At 37.4% G+C, this 25,052-nt stretch overlaps 2 protein-coding genes and 1 pseudogene across 10 annotated transcripts in view; 1 reads left to right on the forward strand and 2 right to left on the reverse strand.

The window, feature by feature from the left end:
* Positions 1-10,485: 10,485 nt before the first annotated feature.
* LOC103714869 (plant/protein) lies at positions 10,486-15,123 on the reverse strand. The gene is made up of 2 exons (XM_008802304.6): positions 14,809-15,123; positions 10,486-11,063 (listed from the first exon to the last, which is right to left on the reverse strand). The coding sequence occupies exons 1-2, from the start codon at positions 15,091-15,093 to the stop codon at positions 10,794-10,796; spliced, it is 555 nt and encodes a 184-aa protein (XP_008800526.3). The 5' UTR covers positions 15,094-15,123; the 3' UTR covers positions 10,486-10,793.
* A 1,586-nt stretch (positions 15,124-16,709) lies between these two features.
* Positions 16,710-19,274, reverse strand: LOC120112768 (polyubiquitin pseudogene; annotated as a pseudogene). The gene is made up of 2 exons (XR_005514429.3): positions 18,854-19,274; positions 16,710-17,283 (listed from the first exon to the last, which is right to left on the reverse strand). The product of XR_005514429.3 is annotated as a polyubiquitin pseudogene (transcript).
* Positions 19,275-19,315: 41 nt separating this feature from the next.
* The window catches only part of DEG2 (DEGP protease 2), a 34,255-nt gene continuing 28,518 nt past the window's right edge, over positions 19,316-25,052 (forward strand). For 7 of the 8 annotated variants that reach the window (XR_015973171.2, XR_015973169.2, XR_015973170.2 and 4 more), the window contains exons 1-5: positions 19,316-19,486; positions 19,620-19,790; positions 21,515-21,568; positions 21,670-21,743; positions 24,459-24,522. Coding sequence is in view for 4 of the 8 variants with exons in the window: in XM_008802303.6 (XP_008800525.3) it covers positions 19,316-19,486; positions 19,620-19,790; positions 21,515-21,568; positions 21,670-21,743; positions 24,459-24,522 (534 nt within the window). In the remaining 4 variants the exon portion in view is untranslated. The remainder of the gene's footprint in view (positions 19,487-19,619; positions 19,791-21,514; positions 21,569-21,669; positions 21,744-24,458; positions 24,523-25,052) is intronic. The other variant, XM_088710790.2, reaches the window with a different exon arrangement.

Genomic DNA, 25,052 nt, shown 5'->3' on the forward strand with positions numbered 1-25,052 from the left:
ATTTCATTAAATTTGGAGTTTGAAAAGTGGATCAAAATCGGGATAAAGTAACCCGCTGTCAGTCCGGGTTACTGTTCATCCGAGATGAAGAAAGTGAGAAAAATGATGGGAGTCGCCTCAAAATGCGCCGGAGTCGACTCGAGGTCAACTAGAGTCAACTCGGGGCAGATTGGGGTCGACTCATGCCTCAGAGGGGTCGACTCACGAGGTTGGGGGTCGACTCTCTCTGAGAGTCCAGAAAATGAAGTTTTGCAGCTCTGTGGTCGGGGTCGACTCGTGAGGTTGGGGTCGACTCATGAGGTTGGGGTCGACTCACGCTTCAGTAAAATTTTTAGATAAAGGAGGAATTTGATTTTCTCGTACCTTGATCCTATAGCAGTGGCCTAAGGTGTGTGTGATGCTTTTGCATCATAATACATATAAGGAGAAAATTAATTGATAGAAAATAGGGAAAAAGAGAAGGATTTAGAAAAGGGAGGAGTTGAATCAATTAAAGTTGCCTATATTTATGATTGATACATACATTATAAGTCCTTGATACCAGACTGAATGTATAATTAATGTGTGTCACAGTTGGGCAAGAAGTTAGGAAACAAGAGGAAGAAGTCCCCCACTGCCTACTGTAGATTTTTAGAGGTGTATCAGGGTTGTGCCGGATTGACAGATGAGTGGGAGTCATGTACTTTGCACCATGAGCATTCTTAAGTCATTTTCATGAATGTCGCCAAGTGTGAATTGATTCCACTTGTGCATATTGATTGATATTACAGTGGATTCCTCTATAATCTTGTTTCTCCATGCTTGATTATTTTGTACATGCATTTGAGGGAACATTGAGAGGAATTACAAGGGGTAGATAAGTAGTTAAATTGGTTCCAAATTATGAAATGACTTTTTTGTAAATTGATTTCATTTCCTCTATTTCAAAGACTTGTAGAGCTTTTTCAGTGGTATATTGAGTTGCATCGCATTTCCTTGACCCCTCACTCCCAACCTTGATGTTAGTTTATGATTGAGTTGTGGTCGAGTGAGTGGTAGTCTTGATTATACTCCTTTTTAGTAGAGTATTGGGAGGGTGCATTATGGCATTTATGCATGGCTTGGCAGTATCTACAGGACACCTATAGTCGATGGGGTTAGACATCAGCCTGTGTGCACATAGTAGCCTTCTGAGTGGGTGGAGCCTAATCCCTTCCAAAGGGGGACACAGCCTTAGGCGTAGGATCGGCCGGTCCTACGACTTATATTCTGCTTGCCGCTGGGCATAGTAAGACCCCACGAGGTGCAGTATGGCTTTCCGCGGATGTAGAATTTCCGCGAGGTGCCATTTAGCATTCAGATGTGAGATGAGTCTCACGGTTTTCTATGGATTTCTGTTCTGGATACTGGCCAGCATTTACATGATCAGTGTGGTGTCTTATTTTGTATATACATGTGATAGTAGGGAGTTGTTGTGGTTCGCCTGGGATGTAAGACCCACCTCCCGACAGCTGTCTAATGATGACTTCGCATATTGACACCCTGATTTACACATTTCAGTGTTATGATCTGTTGAGCATATTCATGATGTATCATTCATGTTTATTTGATTATTCTATATATGCTCCAGATGAGTTGATTGTGATTGTGGTGATACTGTGATGATTTACTCCATATTTCTTATGTTGAGTTATGTGTATCCTGTTATTGATGACTGCTCATATGTTCTTGAGATTTCACCTCGAGCCATGATTATATCTTGTCTCATGTGCATAGTACTCTCTACTCCACTCACTGAGTATTCATATACTCACTCCCCAGTTTGATATTTTTGTTGCAGGACAGATGTCGTTTAAAGAGGAGCAGGGTTAGAGATTGCCTGCTGGTTGTACCGCTCCATAGTATAATGTAGATAGAGGTTTATACATTTTGGTGTAATATAAACCTTCTATTGTATATAGTGTATAGTTACAGTTATGGATGGATTGGGAAGCAGGTATATATATGTATATGTACAGATTAATTGTGTGCCTGTGATAATGTATTGTTATATATTGTCCAGGTTTATTATGTGATAGATTATGTGATTGTTGCTCTGACATGTAGTATTGTTGTATGTATTGAGATAATCCTGACAGATCAATATAGAAAAAGTGTGATTATTTCGGCATGATATATACACAAAATTTTCAAGATTTATTGATGATTGATAGGTAGTAGGGTTCTATGTGGTGGCTGGTGGCCTTATGCCTACCCGCACCCTAGGACCATCGCAGCGGCCCGCCGGAACTGGGCGGGGGTCGTAACAAAGCTTGGTATCAGAGCAAAGGTTAAAGAAGAGTCTTGTCAGAGCAATAGGGTGAGTCAGGATTAAATATAAGATTATACTATGGAGCATAGGATTTTTCTGTATGTTATTTTATGAGTCATTTACAATTCAGTAAAATATATTTGTGGATGAGACTTAAGAGTTCTTTTTTTGACTCTTTTAGAGATATATAAAGAATACCTCCAAGGAGAGGATCTGCTCATCCTGGAAGGAGGATGGAGCCAGATATAGCATTGGATGCGGGTTCCGCACATGTCGAGCCCCAAAGAGAAAAATCTCCTCCTGCAGACAAATGGAGAGTTGATGATCAAGGAGAGATAGGAAGTAGAGATGTATTGATAGAACAGTTACTGACGGAGAATCAGGCTCTGAGGGAGCAGATTGCTCGGGGGAAACCTCCTGCCCCGTCAGTAGTATCCATCCCACCTACGGTACCTGTGCCGAGAAGTTTGGCCAGGCGGGCTCTGGATGATGAGGGGATTTCTGTACAGAACTTTTTGAGGCTCAGAACCCCGGAGTTTAAGGGAGAAGAAGGTGAGGATCCTCAGAGATTCCTGGAGGAAACGGAGAAGATGATTCGGAGATTGCCTTATTTTGATGCAAGGGCCATAGAGCTTGTAGGGCTCACTATGAAAGAAGATGCCTGAGACTGGTACTAGAGGCACATGGAGGACAGATTGTACAGTAGGAATCCTCCAACCTGGGAAGAGTTCAGGCAAGCAGTAATGGATGAATTCTTATCTCCGGCGAAGAGGCAGAATCGGGCTCTTCAGTTTGAGAGACTGAAGCAGACGTCCGGAATGAGCGTAGCTGAGTACGCTTGTGAGTTTACAAGATTAGGAAGGTTATGCTCCTTACATCATCCCCACTGAAGCTGCCAAAATAGAAAGGTTCAGACGAGGTCTGATTTTCCCGCTTTATAATGCGGTGTTGGCAGTAGAGGTCTCCACTTTGTCCAAGCTTATAGATAAAGCAAAATAGTGGGAGATCAGAAACAAAGAGGAAAGAGCTGAAAGAGAACAGAGGAAAATGAGTGTGGAAAAGGGGCAAAGCAGCAGAGGTAAATCTGAGGGAGCAGATCTTCCGGAGGGCCCGACGGAGCAGTCTGTACGCTCAGCTCCACTTGCCCCACGTAAGAGAAAATGGAGGAAACGAGGTCGATCACAAGATACTTTTCTACCATCAGTACCTCATCCTCCAGTCACTATGATCAGAACTGAATCTGGGTTCCAATCATGGCCAGTGTGTGGCATATGTGGGAAGCAGCACCCTGGCAGATGCAGAATGGGCCAGGAAGTGTGCTACAGATGTGGACAGCCGGGTCATTTTGCTAGAGAATGCCCTCAGGGTGCCACCCAGCAGTTTATACCTTCGGCATCCTACCCTTCTGTGTAGATGGATAGACCCAGTAGTAGAGGGCCTGTAGGCAAAGACAGAGGTCAGGCACAAACATCACAGCAGAGTGCTGGACCATCACAACCGTCAGCTCCCGTAGGCAGAGGACAAGGAAGGGTGTTCACAGTAAACCCACAAGAGGTACGGGCGTCGAACGCAACTGTGACAGGTATGCTCCTCATTGATAAGATTCAAGCTAGAGTACTGTTTGATTCTAGAGCTACCCATTCCTTTATATCCCCTTATTTTGCTAAGAAGTTAGCTAAGGATAAGATATTAATGCATATTCCCTTAGCTATTAGTACACCTGTAGGGGATAGTATAGAAGCAAAGTATGTGTATCCTACCTGTGTGATAGAGATAGGAGGTAAAACACTTCCAATTGATTTGATTCCCAATACCACACCGAGCAGAAAAGCTTCTGATAGTATTGCTGCTCTACTCACCTCCGGAGAAAGCTAATGTTATGGTAGATACACCGAGCAGAATATGAAGAGCAGATACCCTCACCTCTTTGAGTAATCAGGTAATTTACTTTTTTTAAATTCGATGACGAATTTTATATAAGGGGGGAGGATGTAATAACCCCAATTTTTTTTTTATATAAAAAAGGATAGAATAGTCCTTTAAAATTGATATAAGGGGTAAAATTGGAAGGAATCAAAAGTTAATGGCATAACAGTAGATATGTTGAAGTGTTAGGGGCAAAATGAAAATTTAATAATATTAAACAAAGGGTGAACAATGCTTGATGTGATTTAATTGGGGGGGGGGTTTGTGCTGTGTCGGTGGAATGAAACAGAGAAGGAGGGGGCTGAGTCTCAGGCGGTGGAATCAAACAGAGAGAAAGAAAAGAAAAAAAAGAGAGGAGAAGAAGAAAAAGAAAGAAGAAAGAGGAAGGGGATTTGAGGTGGAGAGGAGCCCTGATTGCGCTGCCAACTAAAGAAAAAAGCGTAGGTCTCCTTTCCCTCTACACAATGACCCAAGTTTCAGAATAGAAAAAGGTAAATACCCATCCCTACCTAGTCTTCTAATGAAATTAGGCTATACAAAGGGTGGATGTGGTCTAAAGAAGTGGTTAAAGGAGAGGAAATTGGATTTCGACAAGTTTTTCCGGCACTGCGGAAAAACTGTGTCGAAGTCTCAACTTCAGTGAATTATTTCTAGGGTCAATCGGCCTTCGATGGTGATGCATGTTACCATTCTGGAAACTCCTGTAAGTGTAGAATGTTAGGTAAAAATTTCATTAAATTTGATGTTTGGAAAGTGGATCAAAACCGGGATGAAGTAATCCGCTATCAGTCCAGGTTACTGTTCATCCGAGATGAAGATGAGAAAAAAAACGCGCCGGAGTCGACTCGAGGTCAACTGAAGTCGACTCGGGGCAGATTGGGGTCGACTCATGCCTCAGAGGGGTCGACTCACGAGGTTGGGGGTCGACTCTCTCTGCGGATGTAGAATTCCCGTGATGTGCCATTTAGATTTACAGTGATAGTAGGGAGTTGTTGTGGTTCGCCTGGGGCGTAAGACCCACCTCCCGACAGCTGTCTAATGATGACTTCGCATATTGACACCCTGATTTACACATTTCAGTGTTATGATCTGTTGAGCATATTCATGATGTATCATTCATGTTTATTTGATTATTCTATATATGCTCCAGATGAGTTGATTATGATTGTGGTGATACTGTGATGATTTACTCCATATTTCTTATGTTGAGTTATGTGTATCCTGTTATTGATGACTGCTCATATGTTCTTGAGATTTCACCTCGAGCCATGATTATATCTTGTCTCATGTGCATAGTACTCTCTACTCCACTTACTGAGTATTCATATACTCACTCCCCAGTTTGATATTTTTGTTGCAGGACAGATGTCGTTTAGAGAGGAGCAGGGTTAGAGATTGCCTGCTGGTTGTACCGCTCTATAGTATAATGTAGATAGAGGTTTATACATTTTGGTGTAATATAAACCTTCTGTTGTATATAGTGTATAGTTACAGTCATAGATCCTGTTGTGGATATGGGTTGACCATGGATGGATTGGGAAGCAGGTATATATATATGTATATGTGCAGATTAATTGTGTGCATGTGATAATGTATTGTTATATATTGTCCAGGTTTATTATGTGACAGATTATGTGATTGTTGTTCTGACATGCAGTGTTGTTGTATGTATTGAGATAATCCTGACAGGTCAATATAGAAAAAGAGTGATTATTTTGGCATGATATATGCACAAAATTTTCAAGATTTATTGATGATTGATAGGTAGTAGGGTTCTACGTGGTGGCTGGTGGCCTTATGCCTACCCGCATCCTAGGATCGTCGCCGCGGCCCGCCGAAACGGGGCGGGGGCCGTGACACCTATGATCCTTTGTCTCTCTACTATCTAAATTTTTGGTGAAAGTCTCACTTTCTAAAATTTTGGTCTCGATGAATAGAATTAGCTTTGAATCTAAAAAATACTATATATCAATAATCATTTTATATAGAGGCCAAAATGATGGATTTACAGATTATAGGAAGTTATTTATTCAATAATCATAGAGATAGTTGTGATTCATCATTGCTTTCTTTCTTTTTGGTTGTTATCATGTTTTCATTATAAGTACCAATTAGGCCATTGAATTTTTGATCTTATGATGCATGCATATCCCTCATATTCCTTCTACACCCTGTGCCTCATGTACTTTTGAATGATTTTTTTGTTGAATAGAATTTAAATCTGAAATAAACCTTTTGAGTTAGATATAAGAATAAAAAAAGAAGAGAGAGTAAAGAGATGAAGAAGAGGATAACTTATGTGAAGATTTTTTTTTTTTTATTGGTTATGAACCTATTCATAAAAAAAGGAGGTTTATTGATCTCCTTAGTAGCATAGCATCGTGCAGAATTTTTTTGTATTATTCTATTTAAAATAGATACATTTCTTCCTTTTTTATATTAGCAATGAAATTTTTTTATTATAAATATATTTAATTTATGATGGTTATTTTTTAATTATACTTAGGATTTGTACAAGATGCTCAAATTTGAAGTATGAAAAGCTAAAATAATTATTTCACATGTAATTCTATTATTCTAGAGCCAGTACTCATCTAGCACCTTAAATAATACTATATAGATATCATCTCTAATAATAAAGAAAAATAAATCATAGATATGGTTATCAGCCCATCCCCTCATATAAAATCCTAGCTGTGCTACTTGTCTTCTTAAGCTTTAATATCACATTTTCCATGTGAAAGGGCTATAAAAAAGTTAATTGGTTTAGATTTTATTATTTCTTTCTGGTTATCTTGTCTATTTAAGTCTCTTAAGTCTCTTTTTCACCTAGTATGATGTAAAAGAGTACTAGTCATAGAAAGATGAGAATCGAATAGTGAGAGAAATAAGTAAATTTAATTATTGAATTAAAATTATTTATACTACTAATCAAACACCCAAAATGTAGATTATAAATTACAATATGAATAAAATTCTAAAAAGAATAGCATGATATCTCTTACATTTTTTACTTATTTGTCACCTTTGAAAAGAGAGATTAGAATTGATATGGATTGGATTAGAGAGGGATCGATGGTGCATGGAACTTGCCAAATAGGGATTATAATCCAATTTTTTTCTCTTTCTTATTTTAAGAGTAGGGATTTCCTTTTTTTCTCCCTGAATTAAAATGCTAAAACGTACTTATTTGTTACAAAAAAGTATAAAAAAATTATGTAAAGAAAGTGACAAAAAATCTGAATGAAATATTCTTGAAAATTCAAAATCGTTGTTTTGATAATGTAGCATAGATTTACTCAACAACAAAAAAAATAAGTATGCAGAATAAATTTTCTAATTTTATTAGTCCTTAGGGGCATGCAATATTTAGTAATTTTGGGAAATAAAAATTATCAAAAATTATAAAAATATCAGATAAAAATTATAGACAAAAGAAAAGATATTTGGAGAAAGTGGGGACTATTTGACTGTCATCAAAGAGGGAGGCTTAGAACGAGTGATGATTTTCCATCTTTGAATTTAAACAAGATTCTTATTAATCAACATAACTATGTAATATTTGAATTTTGTCCACAGGCAAACTTTTTATATATACATATTTTGTAGACAAGTTCAGCAAGACTATATACCTAAACTCCTGCATGTTAATATATTATAAATTATTCAAATATTTTGTAATCACTATTTTATACTTATCAAATAGAGTTAACCAAATTAGAAGTTTGTTTTAATTTATTTAATACATATTTTTTGGCATCTTAAAAACTTTTACTTGCTTCTATCAAAAAAAATTATATATATAATGAATTTTTTCTTCATTTTTTTTATTTTTTCACATAACTTATCATTGATATCTTTTATTCTTGTCACAAATGCAAAGATTTTAAACCACATCGCCAATAGTGGATCACAAATGATTGAGATATATTAAAATTACAACAATTTTGGCAAGTTTGACTCAGAGGGATCCATTAGATTCACTACATTATATGCTACATTAGTAGAAATTATTTACTTTTTCTCAAAATTTCCTTGGCAAAAATAGAAATCTATTGATAATTCTCATATTGTCATATTTAAAATTCAAAGAATCTCAAGTCTCATTTCTTTCTATTTTAGAAAATCGAAAATCTTACCTACTTGCACATCTCTCTTTCTCCCCAATTCATACAAACTTGTAAACATCTAGTCTAAATCCACCAAACATGAGTCATTCTAAGTTACGACTCCCTAATGATAACTTCAATGTCCAAAGATAAATTTTGAAACCAACTGACCAATAATAAACTATTTAATGTTATGACCAAAATTGAGGGTTTTAAAACATGAAAGGATGAATCATTTTCTCTATTTGGAGATTCATCATTATTTTTTAAAAAAATTGAAAATAGTTAGCCATAGATATCATTAACGGTCGCCTATTCTATCTTTATTCTAATCAAAGCATTTATTTAAAGATCTTTTCCTTACCAAATTATATACATTACATCAACAATGTCCATGGTAGTTATTGTGATCTTCACTATGTTAGCTCCAACGGTTTTGTATTGTTGCCATAAGGCTACCAAGCTTCTCGTAGAATGGAGTGCTCTGATAGTTATGAGAAGATACGATAAGCTTAGAAGTTCTTCCTTTTTTTTTTAATAGATACGAGTCTCGTAAATTCCTGAGCAACTTGCAATTAAGAACTTATGTCAAGCAAAGCAAACCAATTGATGGCTTAAATATAAAAAAAAAAATCTAGAAAAACTAATCTATGCATAATTTGAGACTAAACTAGTTGATTTTAATGATTCAATTGGTAAGCATCACTTCTAGCAACTATAGAGTTTTTCGTAATGAATCGCATTTGTCACTTGTCTTAAAACTAGGAGATTGTTTTTTCTTCGATAGTGGTTCCAAATAAATGGTATGCAATGTACACTTCTAGAGTGTATTCTATTTTACGTACACCACATACAACTTAAATGTATTGTTGACATAACCACACTTTAGTTTGCAAATGAATTTTACATAAATTGAGTCTAAAACCTATACAACAATTTGGTGTGGCATCGTGTTTGTTTGGTAAAATTTCTGCTTCATGCCCTGATGAGAAGAGTGTATTATTCACTCTAACATATGCTCGTCCGATTTTATGTTGTTTGAATCTCTGTACTTGAAGTAGAATATCACTGAAGAGACACTACTAGAGATCAAAATCACAATGCTAGTGAAACCATTGACTTAAATAATTGTGTCGTGTTAGGTATCACTTACCTTCACCATCAACTTTCTCCAATGGTGATTGAGAATTTGAGACAAAATTACGAGTTTGAAGCTAATGCTGAAAATGTCACTTGGTTCCAACGAATACATATTTGCATGCGCTTTTTGGACAGGAGATAGAATTCAATGTCATCAAAAAAATTGACAGCCAAAGTTGCTTGACGTTATAAGAGCGGAATGAGAGCTCCAAATTTTCCTAGCCAACCCAAGGGACGACGACGTAGTGATGCCGATGACCTCCGCCGCATGAAGAAGGGCCCTGTCCACAATTTTTATTTTTGTTATCTTACTTTTTCCCGTAGTAAAATTAAGTCTTATCCTTGGTGGTTGGGATAATAAAATAGATACTTTATTTGCCAAAGTTTGCTTAAGGGAGAAAAGTTATTTGTTAAAAGAGCTATCATTTTGTGCTATGTTGCTCGGCCAATATTGCAAGTGTTGAAAGTTTCTGTTATTTTTGGGTTCTCTCCTTCAAGATTTCTATCCTGCTGCACCATATGATCTTTCTCTCAAATGGAAAAGATCTTCTATTTCTTGCTGCAGTCCTGACCTTTTAAAGCATGCAAAAGAACTATTGAATATTCTATGCAATTCTTGTAGCAAGTGGATGTCGCTGCTGTTTGTTAATATCATGTATTCTATATGTTTTGTTGTATAAAGACAGTATTTTATCACATAAAAAAAGTTTTGGAATAATACCAAATTACCAACAGTATACTATTTTGTGTGAAAAGAAAAATGTAACAGAAAAATAATTTAGAAAATAAGTTGTCAAAAAAGTCTTCTATTTTGGTGTTGATTTGTCTTTCTCATGTACCAATAATAAGAATAGTTAACAAGAATAGCGTTCAGTTTTGCAAATGCTTTTCTTTTGCCCTTTTCTTCCCTTTTCAAAGTCGAAGGGTTTGCAATCAGTCATATGATACATAATATGATGGGTTATATTGTACTTTCAGAAATGCAATGAATTAACAGATAAGATACAATAATATAAGTCATCAAGCTATTTAACAGTGATATCTTATACAATAATATAATGCAATGAAACCATAAATCCGTGACAAGCTGCTGCCTGGCTTGAAATGGCTAGAATTTACATCACTCACCATCTGAAACAAAAACTTCTTTTGGGCATATTTTTGTCATAAAATGCATTATTAAATCATAACCCTTTTTTGGTCTGATTAAACCTGGGAAGCTACAATATCTTAGAAAATGTTTCCGATTGGGCTTTTCTTAGAAGGCACAGAAGTACATAATTTGAACACAACCGCTTGCATGATTCTATCTAGTGATGTCTATGATTCTACCGATCCGCCATTAATTCCATTCTTGAAGTTATCAAATGCATGGCTGCATTGGCTGCTGAGAATGGTCCATGAAAGCTTTCCTGGTATGAAAGAGTTTCCAAATCTCTCACCATCTTCAGCAATATTTCACCCAAGTCAGTCTGCTTTGCCATCAAAGATTCATAGAATGAGCGCGCAGCAAGTTTACTGATCTCTATATTGGTAGTCTCCGGGCAGTACTCCTCGTCCAGCCATTTGTGCAAAGTTACTCTGAGCCACTCTGATTCCTATAGAAGTGCTGCAGAAACTGAGATTTATCATGGAAGACACCAGCACATAAAAATAAATAGTCACTGCACTATTCTTAAAGTTCATAAAGAACATATCCTAGTGCTAACTATAGAACATGAACACCAGAGCATTTCTCATACTATGCATTACATGGATGTACGACAGAAAGACATTAGATTTGTAACTTTGAAGTCTCTGTAAATGTTTCCAAAAACAAATTTGTACTTCCATACATTAAGATTGATGCACCTTTCATTATTCCTTGAGATTTGAATTTTGACAGGAATTTTGACCACCAGAAACAAACAAGCATACTTCATCGATGTAGAGTAATCACAAGAAGGGCAATAATATACATGCATAGGATCTTATTTGGAGTTTCACTGTTGCCCACTGATTAAATTATTTACAATCAAAATTGAGCATAAAAAGGCTGATGAATTATTGTTACTGCTTTGCATTGATACATGAGAATTGGATTCACAGAGCAGCCAAGTGTTTGACTCTGCAAAAGGAGGAAAAAAAAAAGAGATCTGGGGTAGCGCAGCAATCAGGTTAAGTTGGATCAGGGGAAGGATGATTCAAACCTGATCCATATCATTATCGAGTCAAGAAATTCAATCCAAGCCTAGTCCTTTTGAATTTGGATCGGGCTGGCCAAGGTTAAAGTACTTTTTTTCAGTCCATTGGATTTTCAGATTGGTTAGGGTTGTCCATTGGTTTTTCAGATCGTTTCAGGTCTTGAAGAACAAAAACCAATACCCTGAAAAAGAAGTTGCAACTTTTTACATAATATGAAAAGTTATAGCAATGTTTAACAATAAAGTCAAACAAATACAAACAAGCATACAAGCGAACTGTTTATACTTAGAAAAATAGCTCCATAGTGAATGCAAAACATAGCCATGAAGCTCACAATTGCAAGTCGCACGATAACCTTAATTCTACTGAAGCTGTACAAAACTTAAACTTGTTTCCAATCTAATATCATACATAATTGACAACTCAACCATGCAAGTGATTATCTACTAACATAAAGTCATCAACATGGTGTTAAAAAACACATGTTCAAAGTATAACGAATGGCCAGGTCCAAGAACATCATAACACCATCGAAAGGAAGTCCCAGAAAGCTCAACAAAAAATAGTGCAAGGAGAACTACCCCCGGGCCTTCAAGATATCTGGTCACTATTTCCTTTCACAAGTAGAAGTTCTTGGCCCTATCAAAATCCTCATGTTGAAATCTGGATGCATCCTGGAATATAAGGAGATGATGTGGCAGTCTGGAGGATTCTGGGAAAGGAATGGAAGGAGGAGAAGGGGTGAGGCTGTGAGTGAGGCTTTGAGGGAAAAGGATCAGAGAAAGAGAAGAGATGGGGTAAGGGAAAGAACAAAAACATAGAAAGAATGAAGAAAAGGGGAGAAATGAGACTGTGGGACCATCAAGGAAGGGAAAAATCAAGAGAAATAGAATAAGGTGGAAGACAGTGAAAAGAACAAAAGAGAAGGGTAAAAATCAGAGAAGATGGAACGTGGTACAAAAGAGAAGGAGAACAAGAGCTGGAGAAGTGGAGGGAAATGAAAAAGAAGGGAAAGAAGAGAAGGAGAAATGGATGGAAATGGCTGGACGGTCCATTTGTCCATCACACCATATATCATTACTAGCAACAATGTCTTTTCGACCAATTGTTATTTTTACTCTCCTATACTTATTTTGAAGTAAATAAACTTACAAATGTTTCAGAAATCCATTTTTTAATTTTTCTTTTTTTCTAATTCTTTGTTATCCAAAGCATTTTCGAATTTTTGATGCATTTTCTGGATATTTCAAGAATTCTGAATTATTCCATCGAACCAAATGGTTCCCGAACACTGAGCTTGTGACTATGATAATAGAACAATCACGTTGAAGGAGAGTAGAGAAATATCTCTTCTATGAGCCAGTTGGAGCAGGTTGAAACGGGTCAGGTCAAGTCAAGTTAGGAAAAAAAGTCTACCCGAACCTGATTTGTTTGCCTTGCGGATTAGATATATTGATTCTTGATCAAAGACCCAGTCCAAATTAGAAATGGGCCAGATTTCAAACCCAAGCCTGATACATCTCATTCAAGCTACGACTGGACTGGTTGTTTTCTTTTTGGGCCGGTCTCAGACTGTTAGTGGGGTAACCCAATCCACCTGCAGCCCCCTAATCAAGGGACACCTAGGAAATCAGTAATATAACTAAATTATGTATCATGTATATAAATATTATATCGAAATTACCACAAGTTATTATTTGTTTAAGTGATACAATTTATATATTCCTCACTGTAGCTCCAAAATTAGCTCAAACATACAAGAAACATGACTTTTCACCAAGTTATTTTGATATGTACACCTTCAACCAATCTCCAAGAGCAGCAAAGTTTACTTCGAAAAACCTTATGATAAGTCAAAATCATTGTTAGAAAGGCCAACTCTCCAGCTCTCTAAAAGCCACTACTAGAGAATTTTATAGGTATCTAAGTGGCCGACATGTACCCGACTCATGGATGAATATCTGAACAAATTAGTTGAGGTGGATATTAAAGTCTAGGTAACAGAGGTATAAAAATTGTTTACAAGGTGTCAGGTTGAGCCTTTTCAAATTGAGTTAGTGATTAGTCTGCCATGGTATGCCTTTTCTCTTAATTTTCTTCCTGTTCTCATCCACTGCTGTGTTGTTATTTGTGGCTTTTGATGTATGTGCCTTTTACTTATGACGCATGCTTTTGTAGTCTAAGTGTACAGCAGTAGATTATAGTTTGAACTTATGAAATTCATGCTGACTCATAAGATACACTAGCCTAATCTGAGGACTCAAATTTCTAAATATGCAACCATGATACTGTCAGTTATAACTATATCCTATAGCCTATTTTGCAGTTGAAATACTTAAATATTAGCAACCACTTTGTAGAAATGGTTTGTCAGTATTAAGGATTAAAAAGTCATGGCAACCGCTGCTATGTATTGTCTGTTTCAGTCCATACTGACCTGTATTGAACTGTATCGATGCAGGTACTGTCCTGTCATGGCTGAACCCTAAGCAGGTATGCGCCCATAGCCAGGTACATGGTGTACCGCCCATGCCACATTTTTGAAGCCCTTATACTAGAAGGAAAATGATCAGTTCCTTATATTTCTTGCTGAATTTCTAAGGTTTCTATACTCAATTATGATGAATAAGATTGTGATTATAATAAAATCTTCCATCAACTGTGCCCTTCCGGCAGGAAAATCCTAGCTCCGTTCCTGATCCCAAGATCCAGATTCATACTAATCAAACTTACTAGATGCAAGATAAAGTAATAGTGCAACAAGATTCAAGGTTCTATAGGATCAGTGCCCATGGAAACATCAGTAAGGCTAAAGTAATTGTTTAAAGGTTAGTTTTTTCCACATAGTCTCTCAGAATCACATAACTGGTTGCAATAAAAGGTGCTACAGACTAACTTCTAAGCATAAAAATTCGCATAACATTAGAATTTAATCTTTCTATTGCCACTTTGATACACATAGCCGGTTGAAATAATAAGTGGCATCGGAAAACTAGCTTCTAATCTTAAAATCGGATGAAATAAATCCAAGAAAGTAATTCGCATGAAACCGAATTGAACAGAAATGCAATCACACCATGATCATACAAAACAAAAAGTCGCCAACAGAACAACAAAAATTAGCAGAATAACGAAAAGGAAAAGGATACGAGAGTAGACCTTTATGGCGTTCGAAGGGATCAACCAAGCGTCAGGAACCCTGAGCTCCTGGACTAGGGGTTCCGGGTCCTCCTCTCCTGGCACTCCAGAGTCCGATGAGGAGAGACGGGGGCGGCAGGCTCGGCGTCTGGAAGCGTGGTAGAGAAATCGAAGGACAACGAAGCGGCCATGAGAGGCGGGCCGCCTCGGAGCTATAGAAACGGAGGCCAATTGGGGATGAGAAGAAGAGAACGGGAAAGGCTTGCTTGCGGTCGCGAGGGTCACAAAATGGAGCAAAGACGCCATCTGCTTTGGATTCGCCAGAGCTGACTGCCGCTAGTTGTATTTGCTACCGGTCGTCCCACCAAAAAAAAATAAATAAAAAAAATAAAAAATTATTATAATGATTCCAAGGGAATATAAAATTAAATAAAATTTTCTAGCTAGCATTAAAAAAAATTGAATCTAAGACTATCATTTTGCTTAAATGAGTAGTAAAAATATTAAATAATAATTAGAAGTCATTTTTGAAACCTTATGTTAAAAAAAGAAATATAAAAAAAAAACAATTTCAACTACTTACTTCGTTGGAAAAAAAATATATTTTTAGTTGGTTTTGATGTCTCAAAAGAGTGATCATAGACATCCTAAGTTTCAGCTGGAGGATTGGAAATGATCCGGATTGGATAGCTTTTGCTGTAGGGCAAAAAAAATAATTTAATTTCGATTCATTGGGTTTAATATAAAATTATATAATTATCTTGCTATTTATTAACAAAAATATTTCTTAAATTTATTTTTTCTCCTTAACATCAATATCAATTTAATAGGTTAAGTTTTCAAGTCAATATTCATTCCCCAACACCAGATGAATTTCTAATGATTGAAGCCATCCTTTCTACTGGGTATATAACTTCACCTGTGATGAAAACTGATGATTGATATAATGCGGATAGAATTTTAAGATTTGTTATCGTACGCTCTTCATATTTTTGACTGTGTAACATTGCATGCTTCTGTAATTTCCCATCAGACCCATCCCGATGGCTCGCTGGGCTTAATCCAAAATTTAAGCAGAGAAACCAGAGCTTTGCCCTCATACTGAGCTCCCATAGCATCACTGTGTTCCAGGAGAGAATTTAGCCGGCTGAGGGCTGAGCAATGAGTAGCCCAAGTAACCATGCAGAGCACATACGCATGCCTTTGTCCCAGCCATCATTTTTTTTCCATTAAAATCAAGTTAATTGCACCAAAAGAAAAGAAAAAAAAAAGGGAATCTAGCCGTGTTCCAGGACTTGCAAATTGAGTTTTAAGTAGAGGAAAAAAAAGGGAAAAAATAGTGTGCCAGACAGTCCTTCTAACGAAATTCTGCATTGTTTTAAATTTTTCCAACACAAGGTACCATGAAGAACCAGAGAGTAGCACGTACCTAAATCCCGGTCCGGTTTGATGGCTCAGCTTTTCAAGGATCTAATTACTTGAGGCATAGCTTTCACTTTCAAGTATAATATAATCTCTCCATCGTAATTTCCATGCATGCATCTATATCCAACTTAGAAGATAGAAGTTACCTGCCAACAGAATTTGTGGCCCTTACAGTTTCAAACTTGTACCACTCTCACAACCAGAAACTTTGATATTCATTCCAGACACTAGGGCTGCTTGGGGAATGCTTAGAGCTAATTCCAAACAATCAACAGTTGAACCACAGTTTTCTTTTTTTTGCACTATGATATTCATTACTTTAGCTCACTTTGAACAGTAAACTGAGAAGAGAACCTGCCATAAAAAGAATTAAGATAAATTTGTAAATATATAACTAAACATAGAGAGCATTCACATCATAACCAAGCATTGCATCAGTGATAAACCAAAATTATAATAGAATGACTTGCATACTACTTCATTCAACTGCTGCATCAGTTCACAAAATCAATCCTCTTTATTGAAGTCTTCTTTGAACAGTTTCAAAGCATAATGCAAATCGTCATACTGAAGAATATCCATATTCATGACCAAGGACTCTATGAGGTTCCCATCTATCAAAGCAGGGTTGTCCACAAAAACAGACTAGTACCACTACGACTATCAGATAGTGATTCATAGATCACCACCACGGAGATGCAAGACAAGGTGAAGGGTCGATTCCTTTTGAATGTTGTAATCTGCTAGTGTATGCCTATCCTCGAGCTGCTTCCCAGAAAATATGAGATGTTGCTGATCAGGTGGGATCCCCTCCTTGTCCTGCTTTCACATTGTCGATCGTGTCCAAGCTCTCAACCTCAAGAGTGATTGACTTTCCAGTGGACTCGATGTTATATAGTCAGCAAGGGTGCGACCATCTTCCAGCTACTTCCCAGCAAAGATGAGATGCAGCTGGTCAGGAGGGATGCCCTCCTTGTCTTGGATATTAGCCTTGACATTATCAACTGTGTCGGAACTTTCAACTTCGAGGGTTATGGTTTTGCTGGTGAGGGTCTTGACAAAAATCTGCATCTGAAATCAGCAAACATGAAGATTACCATCAATGTGCCACAGTAAAGAAAAAACTGACCTCGAAGCCAGCATGGCAAGTGGTACAAATTTTTAACATAAAGCTAAAGGACTTTAGAAAACCCAACATTAACATGATCATATCCAAAAACCAATATGAACATGTTTAAATACACAGGAATTTCTTATTAATTTTTCCTAAAAATCTATAATAAACCTCAATTCAGGAAATAATGTTAATTTCTTATAGACATGTGCTCAAAGGTTCCTTTGTGAAAGATGGAGAGATTAACCTAAAAATTTAATGGTCTCCAGAGTGCCTTCAACAAAATAAATCTGGAAGTACCATGGTCATGCCGACTACCAACCACTTCTTTCTTATATCTTTTCTAATAATGACATTAAATTTAATAAAAACACTATTTTGAAACTCACATCACCTAACCATATTCGAGCTATTTGCTGTATTTAGGTGGTAAGAGAATATAATCTAATTCCAAAAATTTGTACTCATTTCCTTCTATGTTAAAGGGGTATTGCATACAAAATAATGACATGAACAATAAGCACTCCAAATGAATGATGTATTAAACAGTACATAGTAAACTGGAGATAAGGAGTGCCTAACCTGATGAGAAAATGAAGTTAGATAAAGAATTAGTGGACGCATGAGGATGGGAGAATGCTTGGATGTGAGGGCTTAAGTATTAGAGGCAAATCAAAAGTATTTGCAACATTATTAATGCCAAATGTTGATAAGATGAAGGGATCTTGAGAAGTAAAAGATGGGGAAGGATCCTTGTATTATCTAACTTATGAAAATTGTGATATAGTAAAATATTATCCCTCAGAAGGGGGAAATGTCAATGTGCGCAGGTTTTTGCTGTGATTCCTTATAAACCAATAAATTGATCTGTTATCATTACCTAGAGCACTTTCATTCCATCCTACATATTGATCCAAGATTCCATAAATTCATTCTATAATCATCAAATATAACAGCTTTTTACCAATTGCAATCTATAGAGTACTTACCAATTCCATGAATATGCACGACCAATACTTACCAACTGGCTCCCATTTCTATGTAGTTTCTATTACATTCTACACATATGCGTTCAAAATGGGTACTCATAAATGCATCTTAAAAGAGTTATGACAATCTCTTAAATATATGCTTTTGAAATTTGCCGAACTCAAATATAGATGCACTGGAATCAGTAAAATTTAATGATTTACACACATCTGTGAGCTCTACTGATGTTAAACAGATTTCTGTATGACAACAAAAGTCTATGGAAGTCAATTCATTGGACAAATTTGAAGACGTGAGCTCAATCCTATTGCTACTTCCTGGGCATTTCAAGAACCTTATCTGAGAGGTTTACTAATGTTGAACAGCTTTCTCCACAATAAAGAAAACTACAAAGATTTTAGTAAATTTGACAAATTAATAAGAATCTCATGTCAATCCTATTGCTAATTACTTGGAAATTCCAAAAGCAAAAACTTGGGCTAAATTTGGACAATAAAGCATAATTATAGAAAATTTTAACAAAATCAAAGGAAAAACCTATTGAATAAGCAATCTGGACATGCTAGGGCATAGAACAACTTCAAATGTACACAATAAGCAAGACTTGGAATCGCTTCGCGTTTGCCTTCTCGAAGAAAACCACAGCGAAAGAGCCGAGGACTCGAAACTGCGACGAGAAATTGGGAACGGCCTCCTACCAGCGTCCATTTTTAGGTCCGTTCTCAATTGCTGACCGTCGGATCTAATCGACAACCATGTGCCACATGTCCGTTTTCGAGCTTTCCCGGTCCGAGCACGGCACGGTCCGCACGGAGTTTCCGAGTCGAAGCCGGTTAGACCGGGCCGGTAATAGACCGTTCCGGTTCGGAGCTTAGAGCATCACGTGCGTTGCACGTGACCTCTCACTAGGGCCAGAGAGGATAAGGAGTGAGCTAAAGGATGGTACATTCCCTTCTTCTTAAACCTCCCTCATTCCCTCGCTCTCCTCCTCCTCCTCTAATGGCGGCCATGGCCGCAGTTCTAGCCTCGCCTTCTTGCTCCTCTCCCTCTCTGTCCTGCCAATCCTCTTGCTCCTCTCGGAGGTCAATCTTCGCCTGCTCCCATCGACCTCCGCGCTCCCGAAAGCAATCCCTCAGAAAAGGCCCTCCTGCGCGAAAAAACGGAGACGAGGTAATCAAAACAAGACGAAATAAATTTTTTCTTGATTGCATGTCATTTTTAGTTGTCTTACGATCGATATTTTATCGGAAAGTTTGATTTTTCTTTAGATTTTTGATGGTATTGTGCTTGTTTTTGAGGGTAGTTTAAAGGGGTTTCTCAGAAGAGGTTTCCAGGAAGAGGAAAGGATGAGAGGGCGTATCTTCCGCCGGATGGGAGTAGAGGGGAGGCGGGTTGGTCCCAGTCGATGGTGTTCGGGTCCGCTGGATTGCAGAAGAAGGACAAAGATCTGGTGTCTGATCTCAGGGAACAGCAGGCATGATTTACACTCTCTAACAAACCCTAACTGCAATTGCAATTGCTTTTCGAGCACGCATTTATGAATTTGTGGTGTTTGCTTTGAATATTTGATGTACTCAACTGGGTCTTGGGCATCAGACTCTCCCAGACATTTATGACATAGGGAAGGACGGCTACATTTTGTTTCTTTTTTCTTGATTAACATCTTCTATGATGAAAATGATCACTTATATTTTATAGTTTCGTAGGACTATGTTTCCATAAGGCTCTTTGGTTTATTCTTTGTGCATTGGTGATGGATGTATTACATGTATTAATACCTATTCTTCTTCCATCACGGCTAGACTCGTCCCATGTTGAGGGCACTTGTAGAGGGTTGCTTTTTGTTGCATCAGCTTAAGCTCGGAGACTGGCAAGTTAGGTTTTTTGCCAATTGGAGAGAAGAAATTCCTCCCTTTAATATACTCTGTCCAAATATTCAACAATAAAAAAGAAATGGAACTATTTGTCTGTATGGAAAACTAAAAGCAGGATTGTCCCTTTTTTACTTATTCAAAACTTGTAACAGCTGTCACAAGGTTTGGAATGACCCTTTTTTTCATATAGAAGAGGCCTGGCTTTCTTTTGTAGAGTTACATTTTTCATCTAGTTAAAAGAGGATGATTCAAAATAAATAGTAAGACAAATGTCTAATATTCAACAAAGAGTACAATTCGAGTCAATATTTTTCCATATAGTTAAAAAATGTCGTTGACATCCGGCTTCTGGAGCATTTTTAAATGCCTAAAGAATTGGAGTTGTGTCCAGGTCAAACATTACCATGTACAGTAAGCTGAGTCTGATTGGGTGTTTTGGGTTAGAAAATAGGTTAAATTGAGGGTCACATCATTCTAATGTAAGATTTGGCTACTGGATTTCTGTTTTATGGGGTCGGACATAACTGAACTACCAACATGATAGTCCTCAAAACTTTTTAGACATTGCTAGTTTCCATGTTGGCATGTTTCTTGTGGAGAAAATAGTGGAAATGCAAGCATGTTTACCAACTAGAGGGTATTTATTCATGACTCATTTTTATTCACTTCATGTTTAATTTTTTATGTGCTAAATCTGCCTATCTCTAACCAAGTTTGGCTACCCAAAGCAAAAAATAAACTTAGGATAGTGACGATGATTTTTATGATGCCAAAATAATAAGATTTATCATATTTTGGGATTTTCATAATTAAGCTTCGCTGTACCGGTACCGGAAGCTGTACAAGTACCTTACCAGATGGTACGGTATGCCTGGTACGTTCCCTATATGGATATAGGATTGAGAGACTTATTTCTGATGCCCAACCATGTATCGCCTGAAATTGGGCCGTACAGGTTGGATGGAACTGATTGGTTCCACCTGTACAAGTTTGTTCCACCTGATACAAGTTGGTTCCACCTGATTGGTTCTACCCCTGCACCATATCAAACCTTGATACTGTATTGATACCTTATCGCTACAGTATGGATACATCTAATATCGAGTGGCACAGGTCGGTATGGCAAACCATGGTTATAAGTTTGTGGACTGGTCATTTGTAGTTGTACAAGGATTTATCCTTTTTGGTGAATTATTTGGATTCATCAATATTAGAAATTTCATAAAAACCTCGATTTTTTACTTGCTATATCCCTCTCATATATTTAGCATGCTTTTGATGATGGTTTGATGGATGGATACTAAAAAATAATTTTTTTTATCAGTTTGACGACACTGGGAATCTTCAAGATGCAGCTTTTCTTAATGCTGTTGTGAAGGTATGATCATGACTGGATTCTAATGATCCAGGCGATTAATTGGTAATATAAAATGTGTTGCATATAATTTAGTCACCAAACACATTATCCATTTTGTCCAGGTTTACTGCACGCATACTGCACCTGATTATTCACTTCCTTGGCAAAAACAAAGGCAATATACAAGTACTGCAAGGCAAGTTTCGATTACTATATGTGATGCATTACTTAAGGTCAACAAGATTAATACAAAAGAGATAAATTACCATCCCTGTCATGACATTTTTTTTCTTTTTATTCAGTAGTGTTTCATTCTTTGGTTATTACTTGTGCCGTATGTCAGAAGTCCACTGTAGAACTGACTAAAGAAAAACTGGGAATCGACTATGGTCGATGGATAAAACTTAGGTACTGAAAGCGTGCTTCTATACCCGTAACTTTGGGGTTTACTTAAGATGGTCACTTTATTGTCAATATTTGCTGTTAAAACTTCTCATTTTTTAAAATATTTTTGGCTGGACATAGGCTGGGTGACTGCATAGGCCTAAGTGTTATGTTCCATGGGTTGGTGTCTGAGTTGCATTCCTTGGAGTTAGAAAACTCAGATTTTGTAGGCTTAACCTACCTCCTTTCTTTTCTTTTGATTGTTTTACGTATTGGTAGAGAAATCAAGTACCTTATATGAGGTGTAGGAAACTCCACCATTTGCTTGATTACAGTAACTAAGTGAATATCATGGTCATTACTGATGTCAGCTTGAATTTTTGGGTGTATTTTTTGGCTAAGGTTGCAAGGGACTGGAGAATTGGGTCTTTTTATTTTGGAGATGGAGCAACTTGAAGCAACTTTTGGACAAGATATCCTGAAATTAGTGAGTCAGTAAGCTTGTTGGGCTAGTTAGATATAATGGTTAGAAAATAAACGGATTGTTTTTTCGTAGGCTTGGATCGACTTGATCTGAGAATGCAATGATTAAGTCTAAACTCTATAGTGCTTCTGGTAGAGCCATACAAGCTAAGTTCGTATTGTATTATAATTAGCCTAGGCTGGTTTGGAGGCTATATACTAGATTTAGATTAGAGAATCAATTCATGTTTCTAGAATCTGAGTTTACTAGTTGCCAAGAAGCTTAAGTTTATAATTTGAGTAATGCTTCTAGCCCAGCCATTTTCTATTTATTTGATCATCACAATAATCATCTTAAACATGACAAACTTTTTTGGATAGTCTCTGAAGTTGCACAAATAACTCAAAGCAGGCCTTTAGTATGGGCTGAAATGATGCATGGTGATGAAATTCTTTATGTGAGAACTCTATATTTTTTAAAAAACACTTCTTTCTACGGCCTCGAAGAGAAACCTTGGCCCTATAAATTTAAATTTACATAACTTTTCATTCTCATGCTTTCATCAAAAATTGAGCTTGATGAGAAGCCAAGAGACCATCAGATACAAGTCCACTACTACATAAACTTATTTGTGGCCGTGGTTCTAAACTTCCCCATTCTTCTCTTCCCATCCCATCAAGAAAGTCAACACATGTTTTGCTGCTTCCTTAATCTCCCCAATCCCCTCCTTTTCTTATTAGACCCATGGTTGACGGAACCATCCCGAACTACTCGGTTCGGGGCGTTCTGAGCTGTACCGGCGGGATCGGGATGGTTCCGGCAACCAAACCGAGACGCCATCGCCGAAGGGCGAGAAGAAGAAGAAAAAAGAGGAAAAGAGAGAGAGAGAGAGGGAGAGCAGGGGAGGGAGGGAGAGGGAGAGGGAGAGGAAGGAAGAGAGGCCGGCCCGGGAGGCGGAGGCGAGGCTCCGCCCCTGGTCCCTTAATTCGTTCGAAACAGGGACCCGGAGGGGGCCTCTTTTATTTTTGTAGATTTTAAGTTAAAGTCGGCAAATCCATTGTCGACTTCACTTTATTTTTTTTATTTTTTTAATTTGGTGATATTTAAGTAAAGTCGGCAAACAATTTGCCAACTTCACTTAAAAATGGTAAATTGTTTTAGTAGTCAGACCTCTGTTTCGAACGAAATAGGGATCTAGCAGCGCCCTCCGTCTTCTGCCTAGGTGCCGGCCTTCGCCACCATCCGCTGACCTCCTTCTCTCCCCCTTCTCTCTCTCTCTCTCTCTCTCTTTCCTCTCTCCCGTTCGCTCTCTCTCCTACTTTCTTTGCTGTGTCGGTACAAGCCCGGCACAACACGGCGCGGGCTCATACCGACTCGTGCCGCCGGACAACTGGTACGGTGCTTGGTACCGGCACAACAGATCGTGATTAGACCCATGTCCTTGTTTCCCCAATATCTTCTCTTCTCATATCTTTATGAAGTTACAACTCTATTCTTTTAGTCAAGTTTCTAGTTGGAGTGACACTAGATATGATTAAATGTTTTGGATGATGTGGTGCATGACATTTTCTAATGGGGTATTTGATTACCAATGATGTTTGGCCAACTGTTTGGTGTTGCCTTTCATTAAAGATGAAGTAGATGATGGCTGTGACATGCACAACATTTAAATGGACTAGAATTAATATGGTGAGTAAATGAGTTCTCAGTGCTAGTTTATTGAAAGGTATCTTCTAGGGATGCAAAAACTAATTTGTGCATTGTACTGTACAAGCTATACTAAAAATTAGTTCTTGGAAACTCATCGTCTCTTGCAATAAATTTGGTTTAACCATATAAAGGCCAACCAAACATTGCCTATGTGATATATCACAATTTGTAGAGAAGTTTGTATCTGTAACAGTAGAGAATTAGTCGAGATTGACAAATTGAGTACAATTCATGGAAGAACTGTCTCATTCTCACATGTGCACATATTCTTCATCTTTTTCGATACTCTATCATCAATCTTTACATGTTATTGACTTAAGCAAATGCATATCTAATGCTTTCTTTATTTTGCAGTGCTTTTATGATTGGTGATGGGAAGCTTTTGACAAATGCACATTGTGTTGAACATGATACCCAGGTACAGCTTAACATGGTTTGATGAATGAAAACACATTAAATTTTATGAGGATTGTTATAGTATTACAACTTTGGTTAACATCGTTCATCTAAAATTGTAACTCACCACCAAAAAAAAAATGAGGCAAGGTTCTTGCTTTCAAATACATCTTTTTACAAATATACATAAATATGACATAAATTTTTTTTTTTGTTTTGATGATGTTGCAAGGATAATGCAAGGTCTGCCATACTGACCTGTACCAACCGTATTGTACTAGTAAGGTACTGGTATATTATCAAGGTTCAGTTTGTGTTATAAGTCAAACCGATTCATACTAGTCTGAACCAAGTGGAAGCCTCCCATACTGCTAAAAAACTGGGGGGAGGGGGGGGGGGTGTACCGTATGACATCGACCTGTACTGGCCGATTTTGGGCAATGCATGTTTAGGAGTGAGAATAAAGTGTTGGAAGCCTGTCTAGTACAAGATGTATACATATCGTTCTGACTCAAACCACCTAAATGGGCTAATTACACTGATCTACGCATA

Source organism: Phoenix dactylifera, chromosome 14, assembly GCF_051530095.1.
Source record: "Phoenix dactylifera cultivar Ajwa chromosome 14, Ajwa_hap1_PhDact_Kaust_v1.1, whole genome shotgun sequence".
Classification (NCBI taxonomy): domain Eukaryota; kingdom Viridiplantae; phylum Streptophyta; class Magnoliopsida; order Arecales; family Arecaceae; genus Phoenix; species Phoenix dactylifera.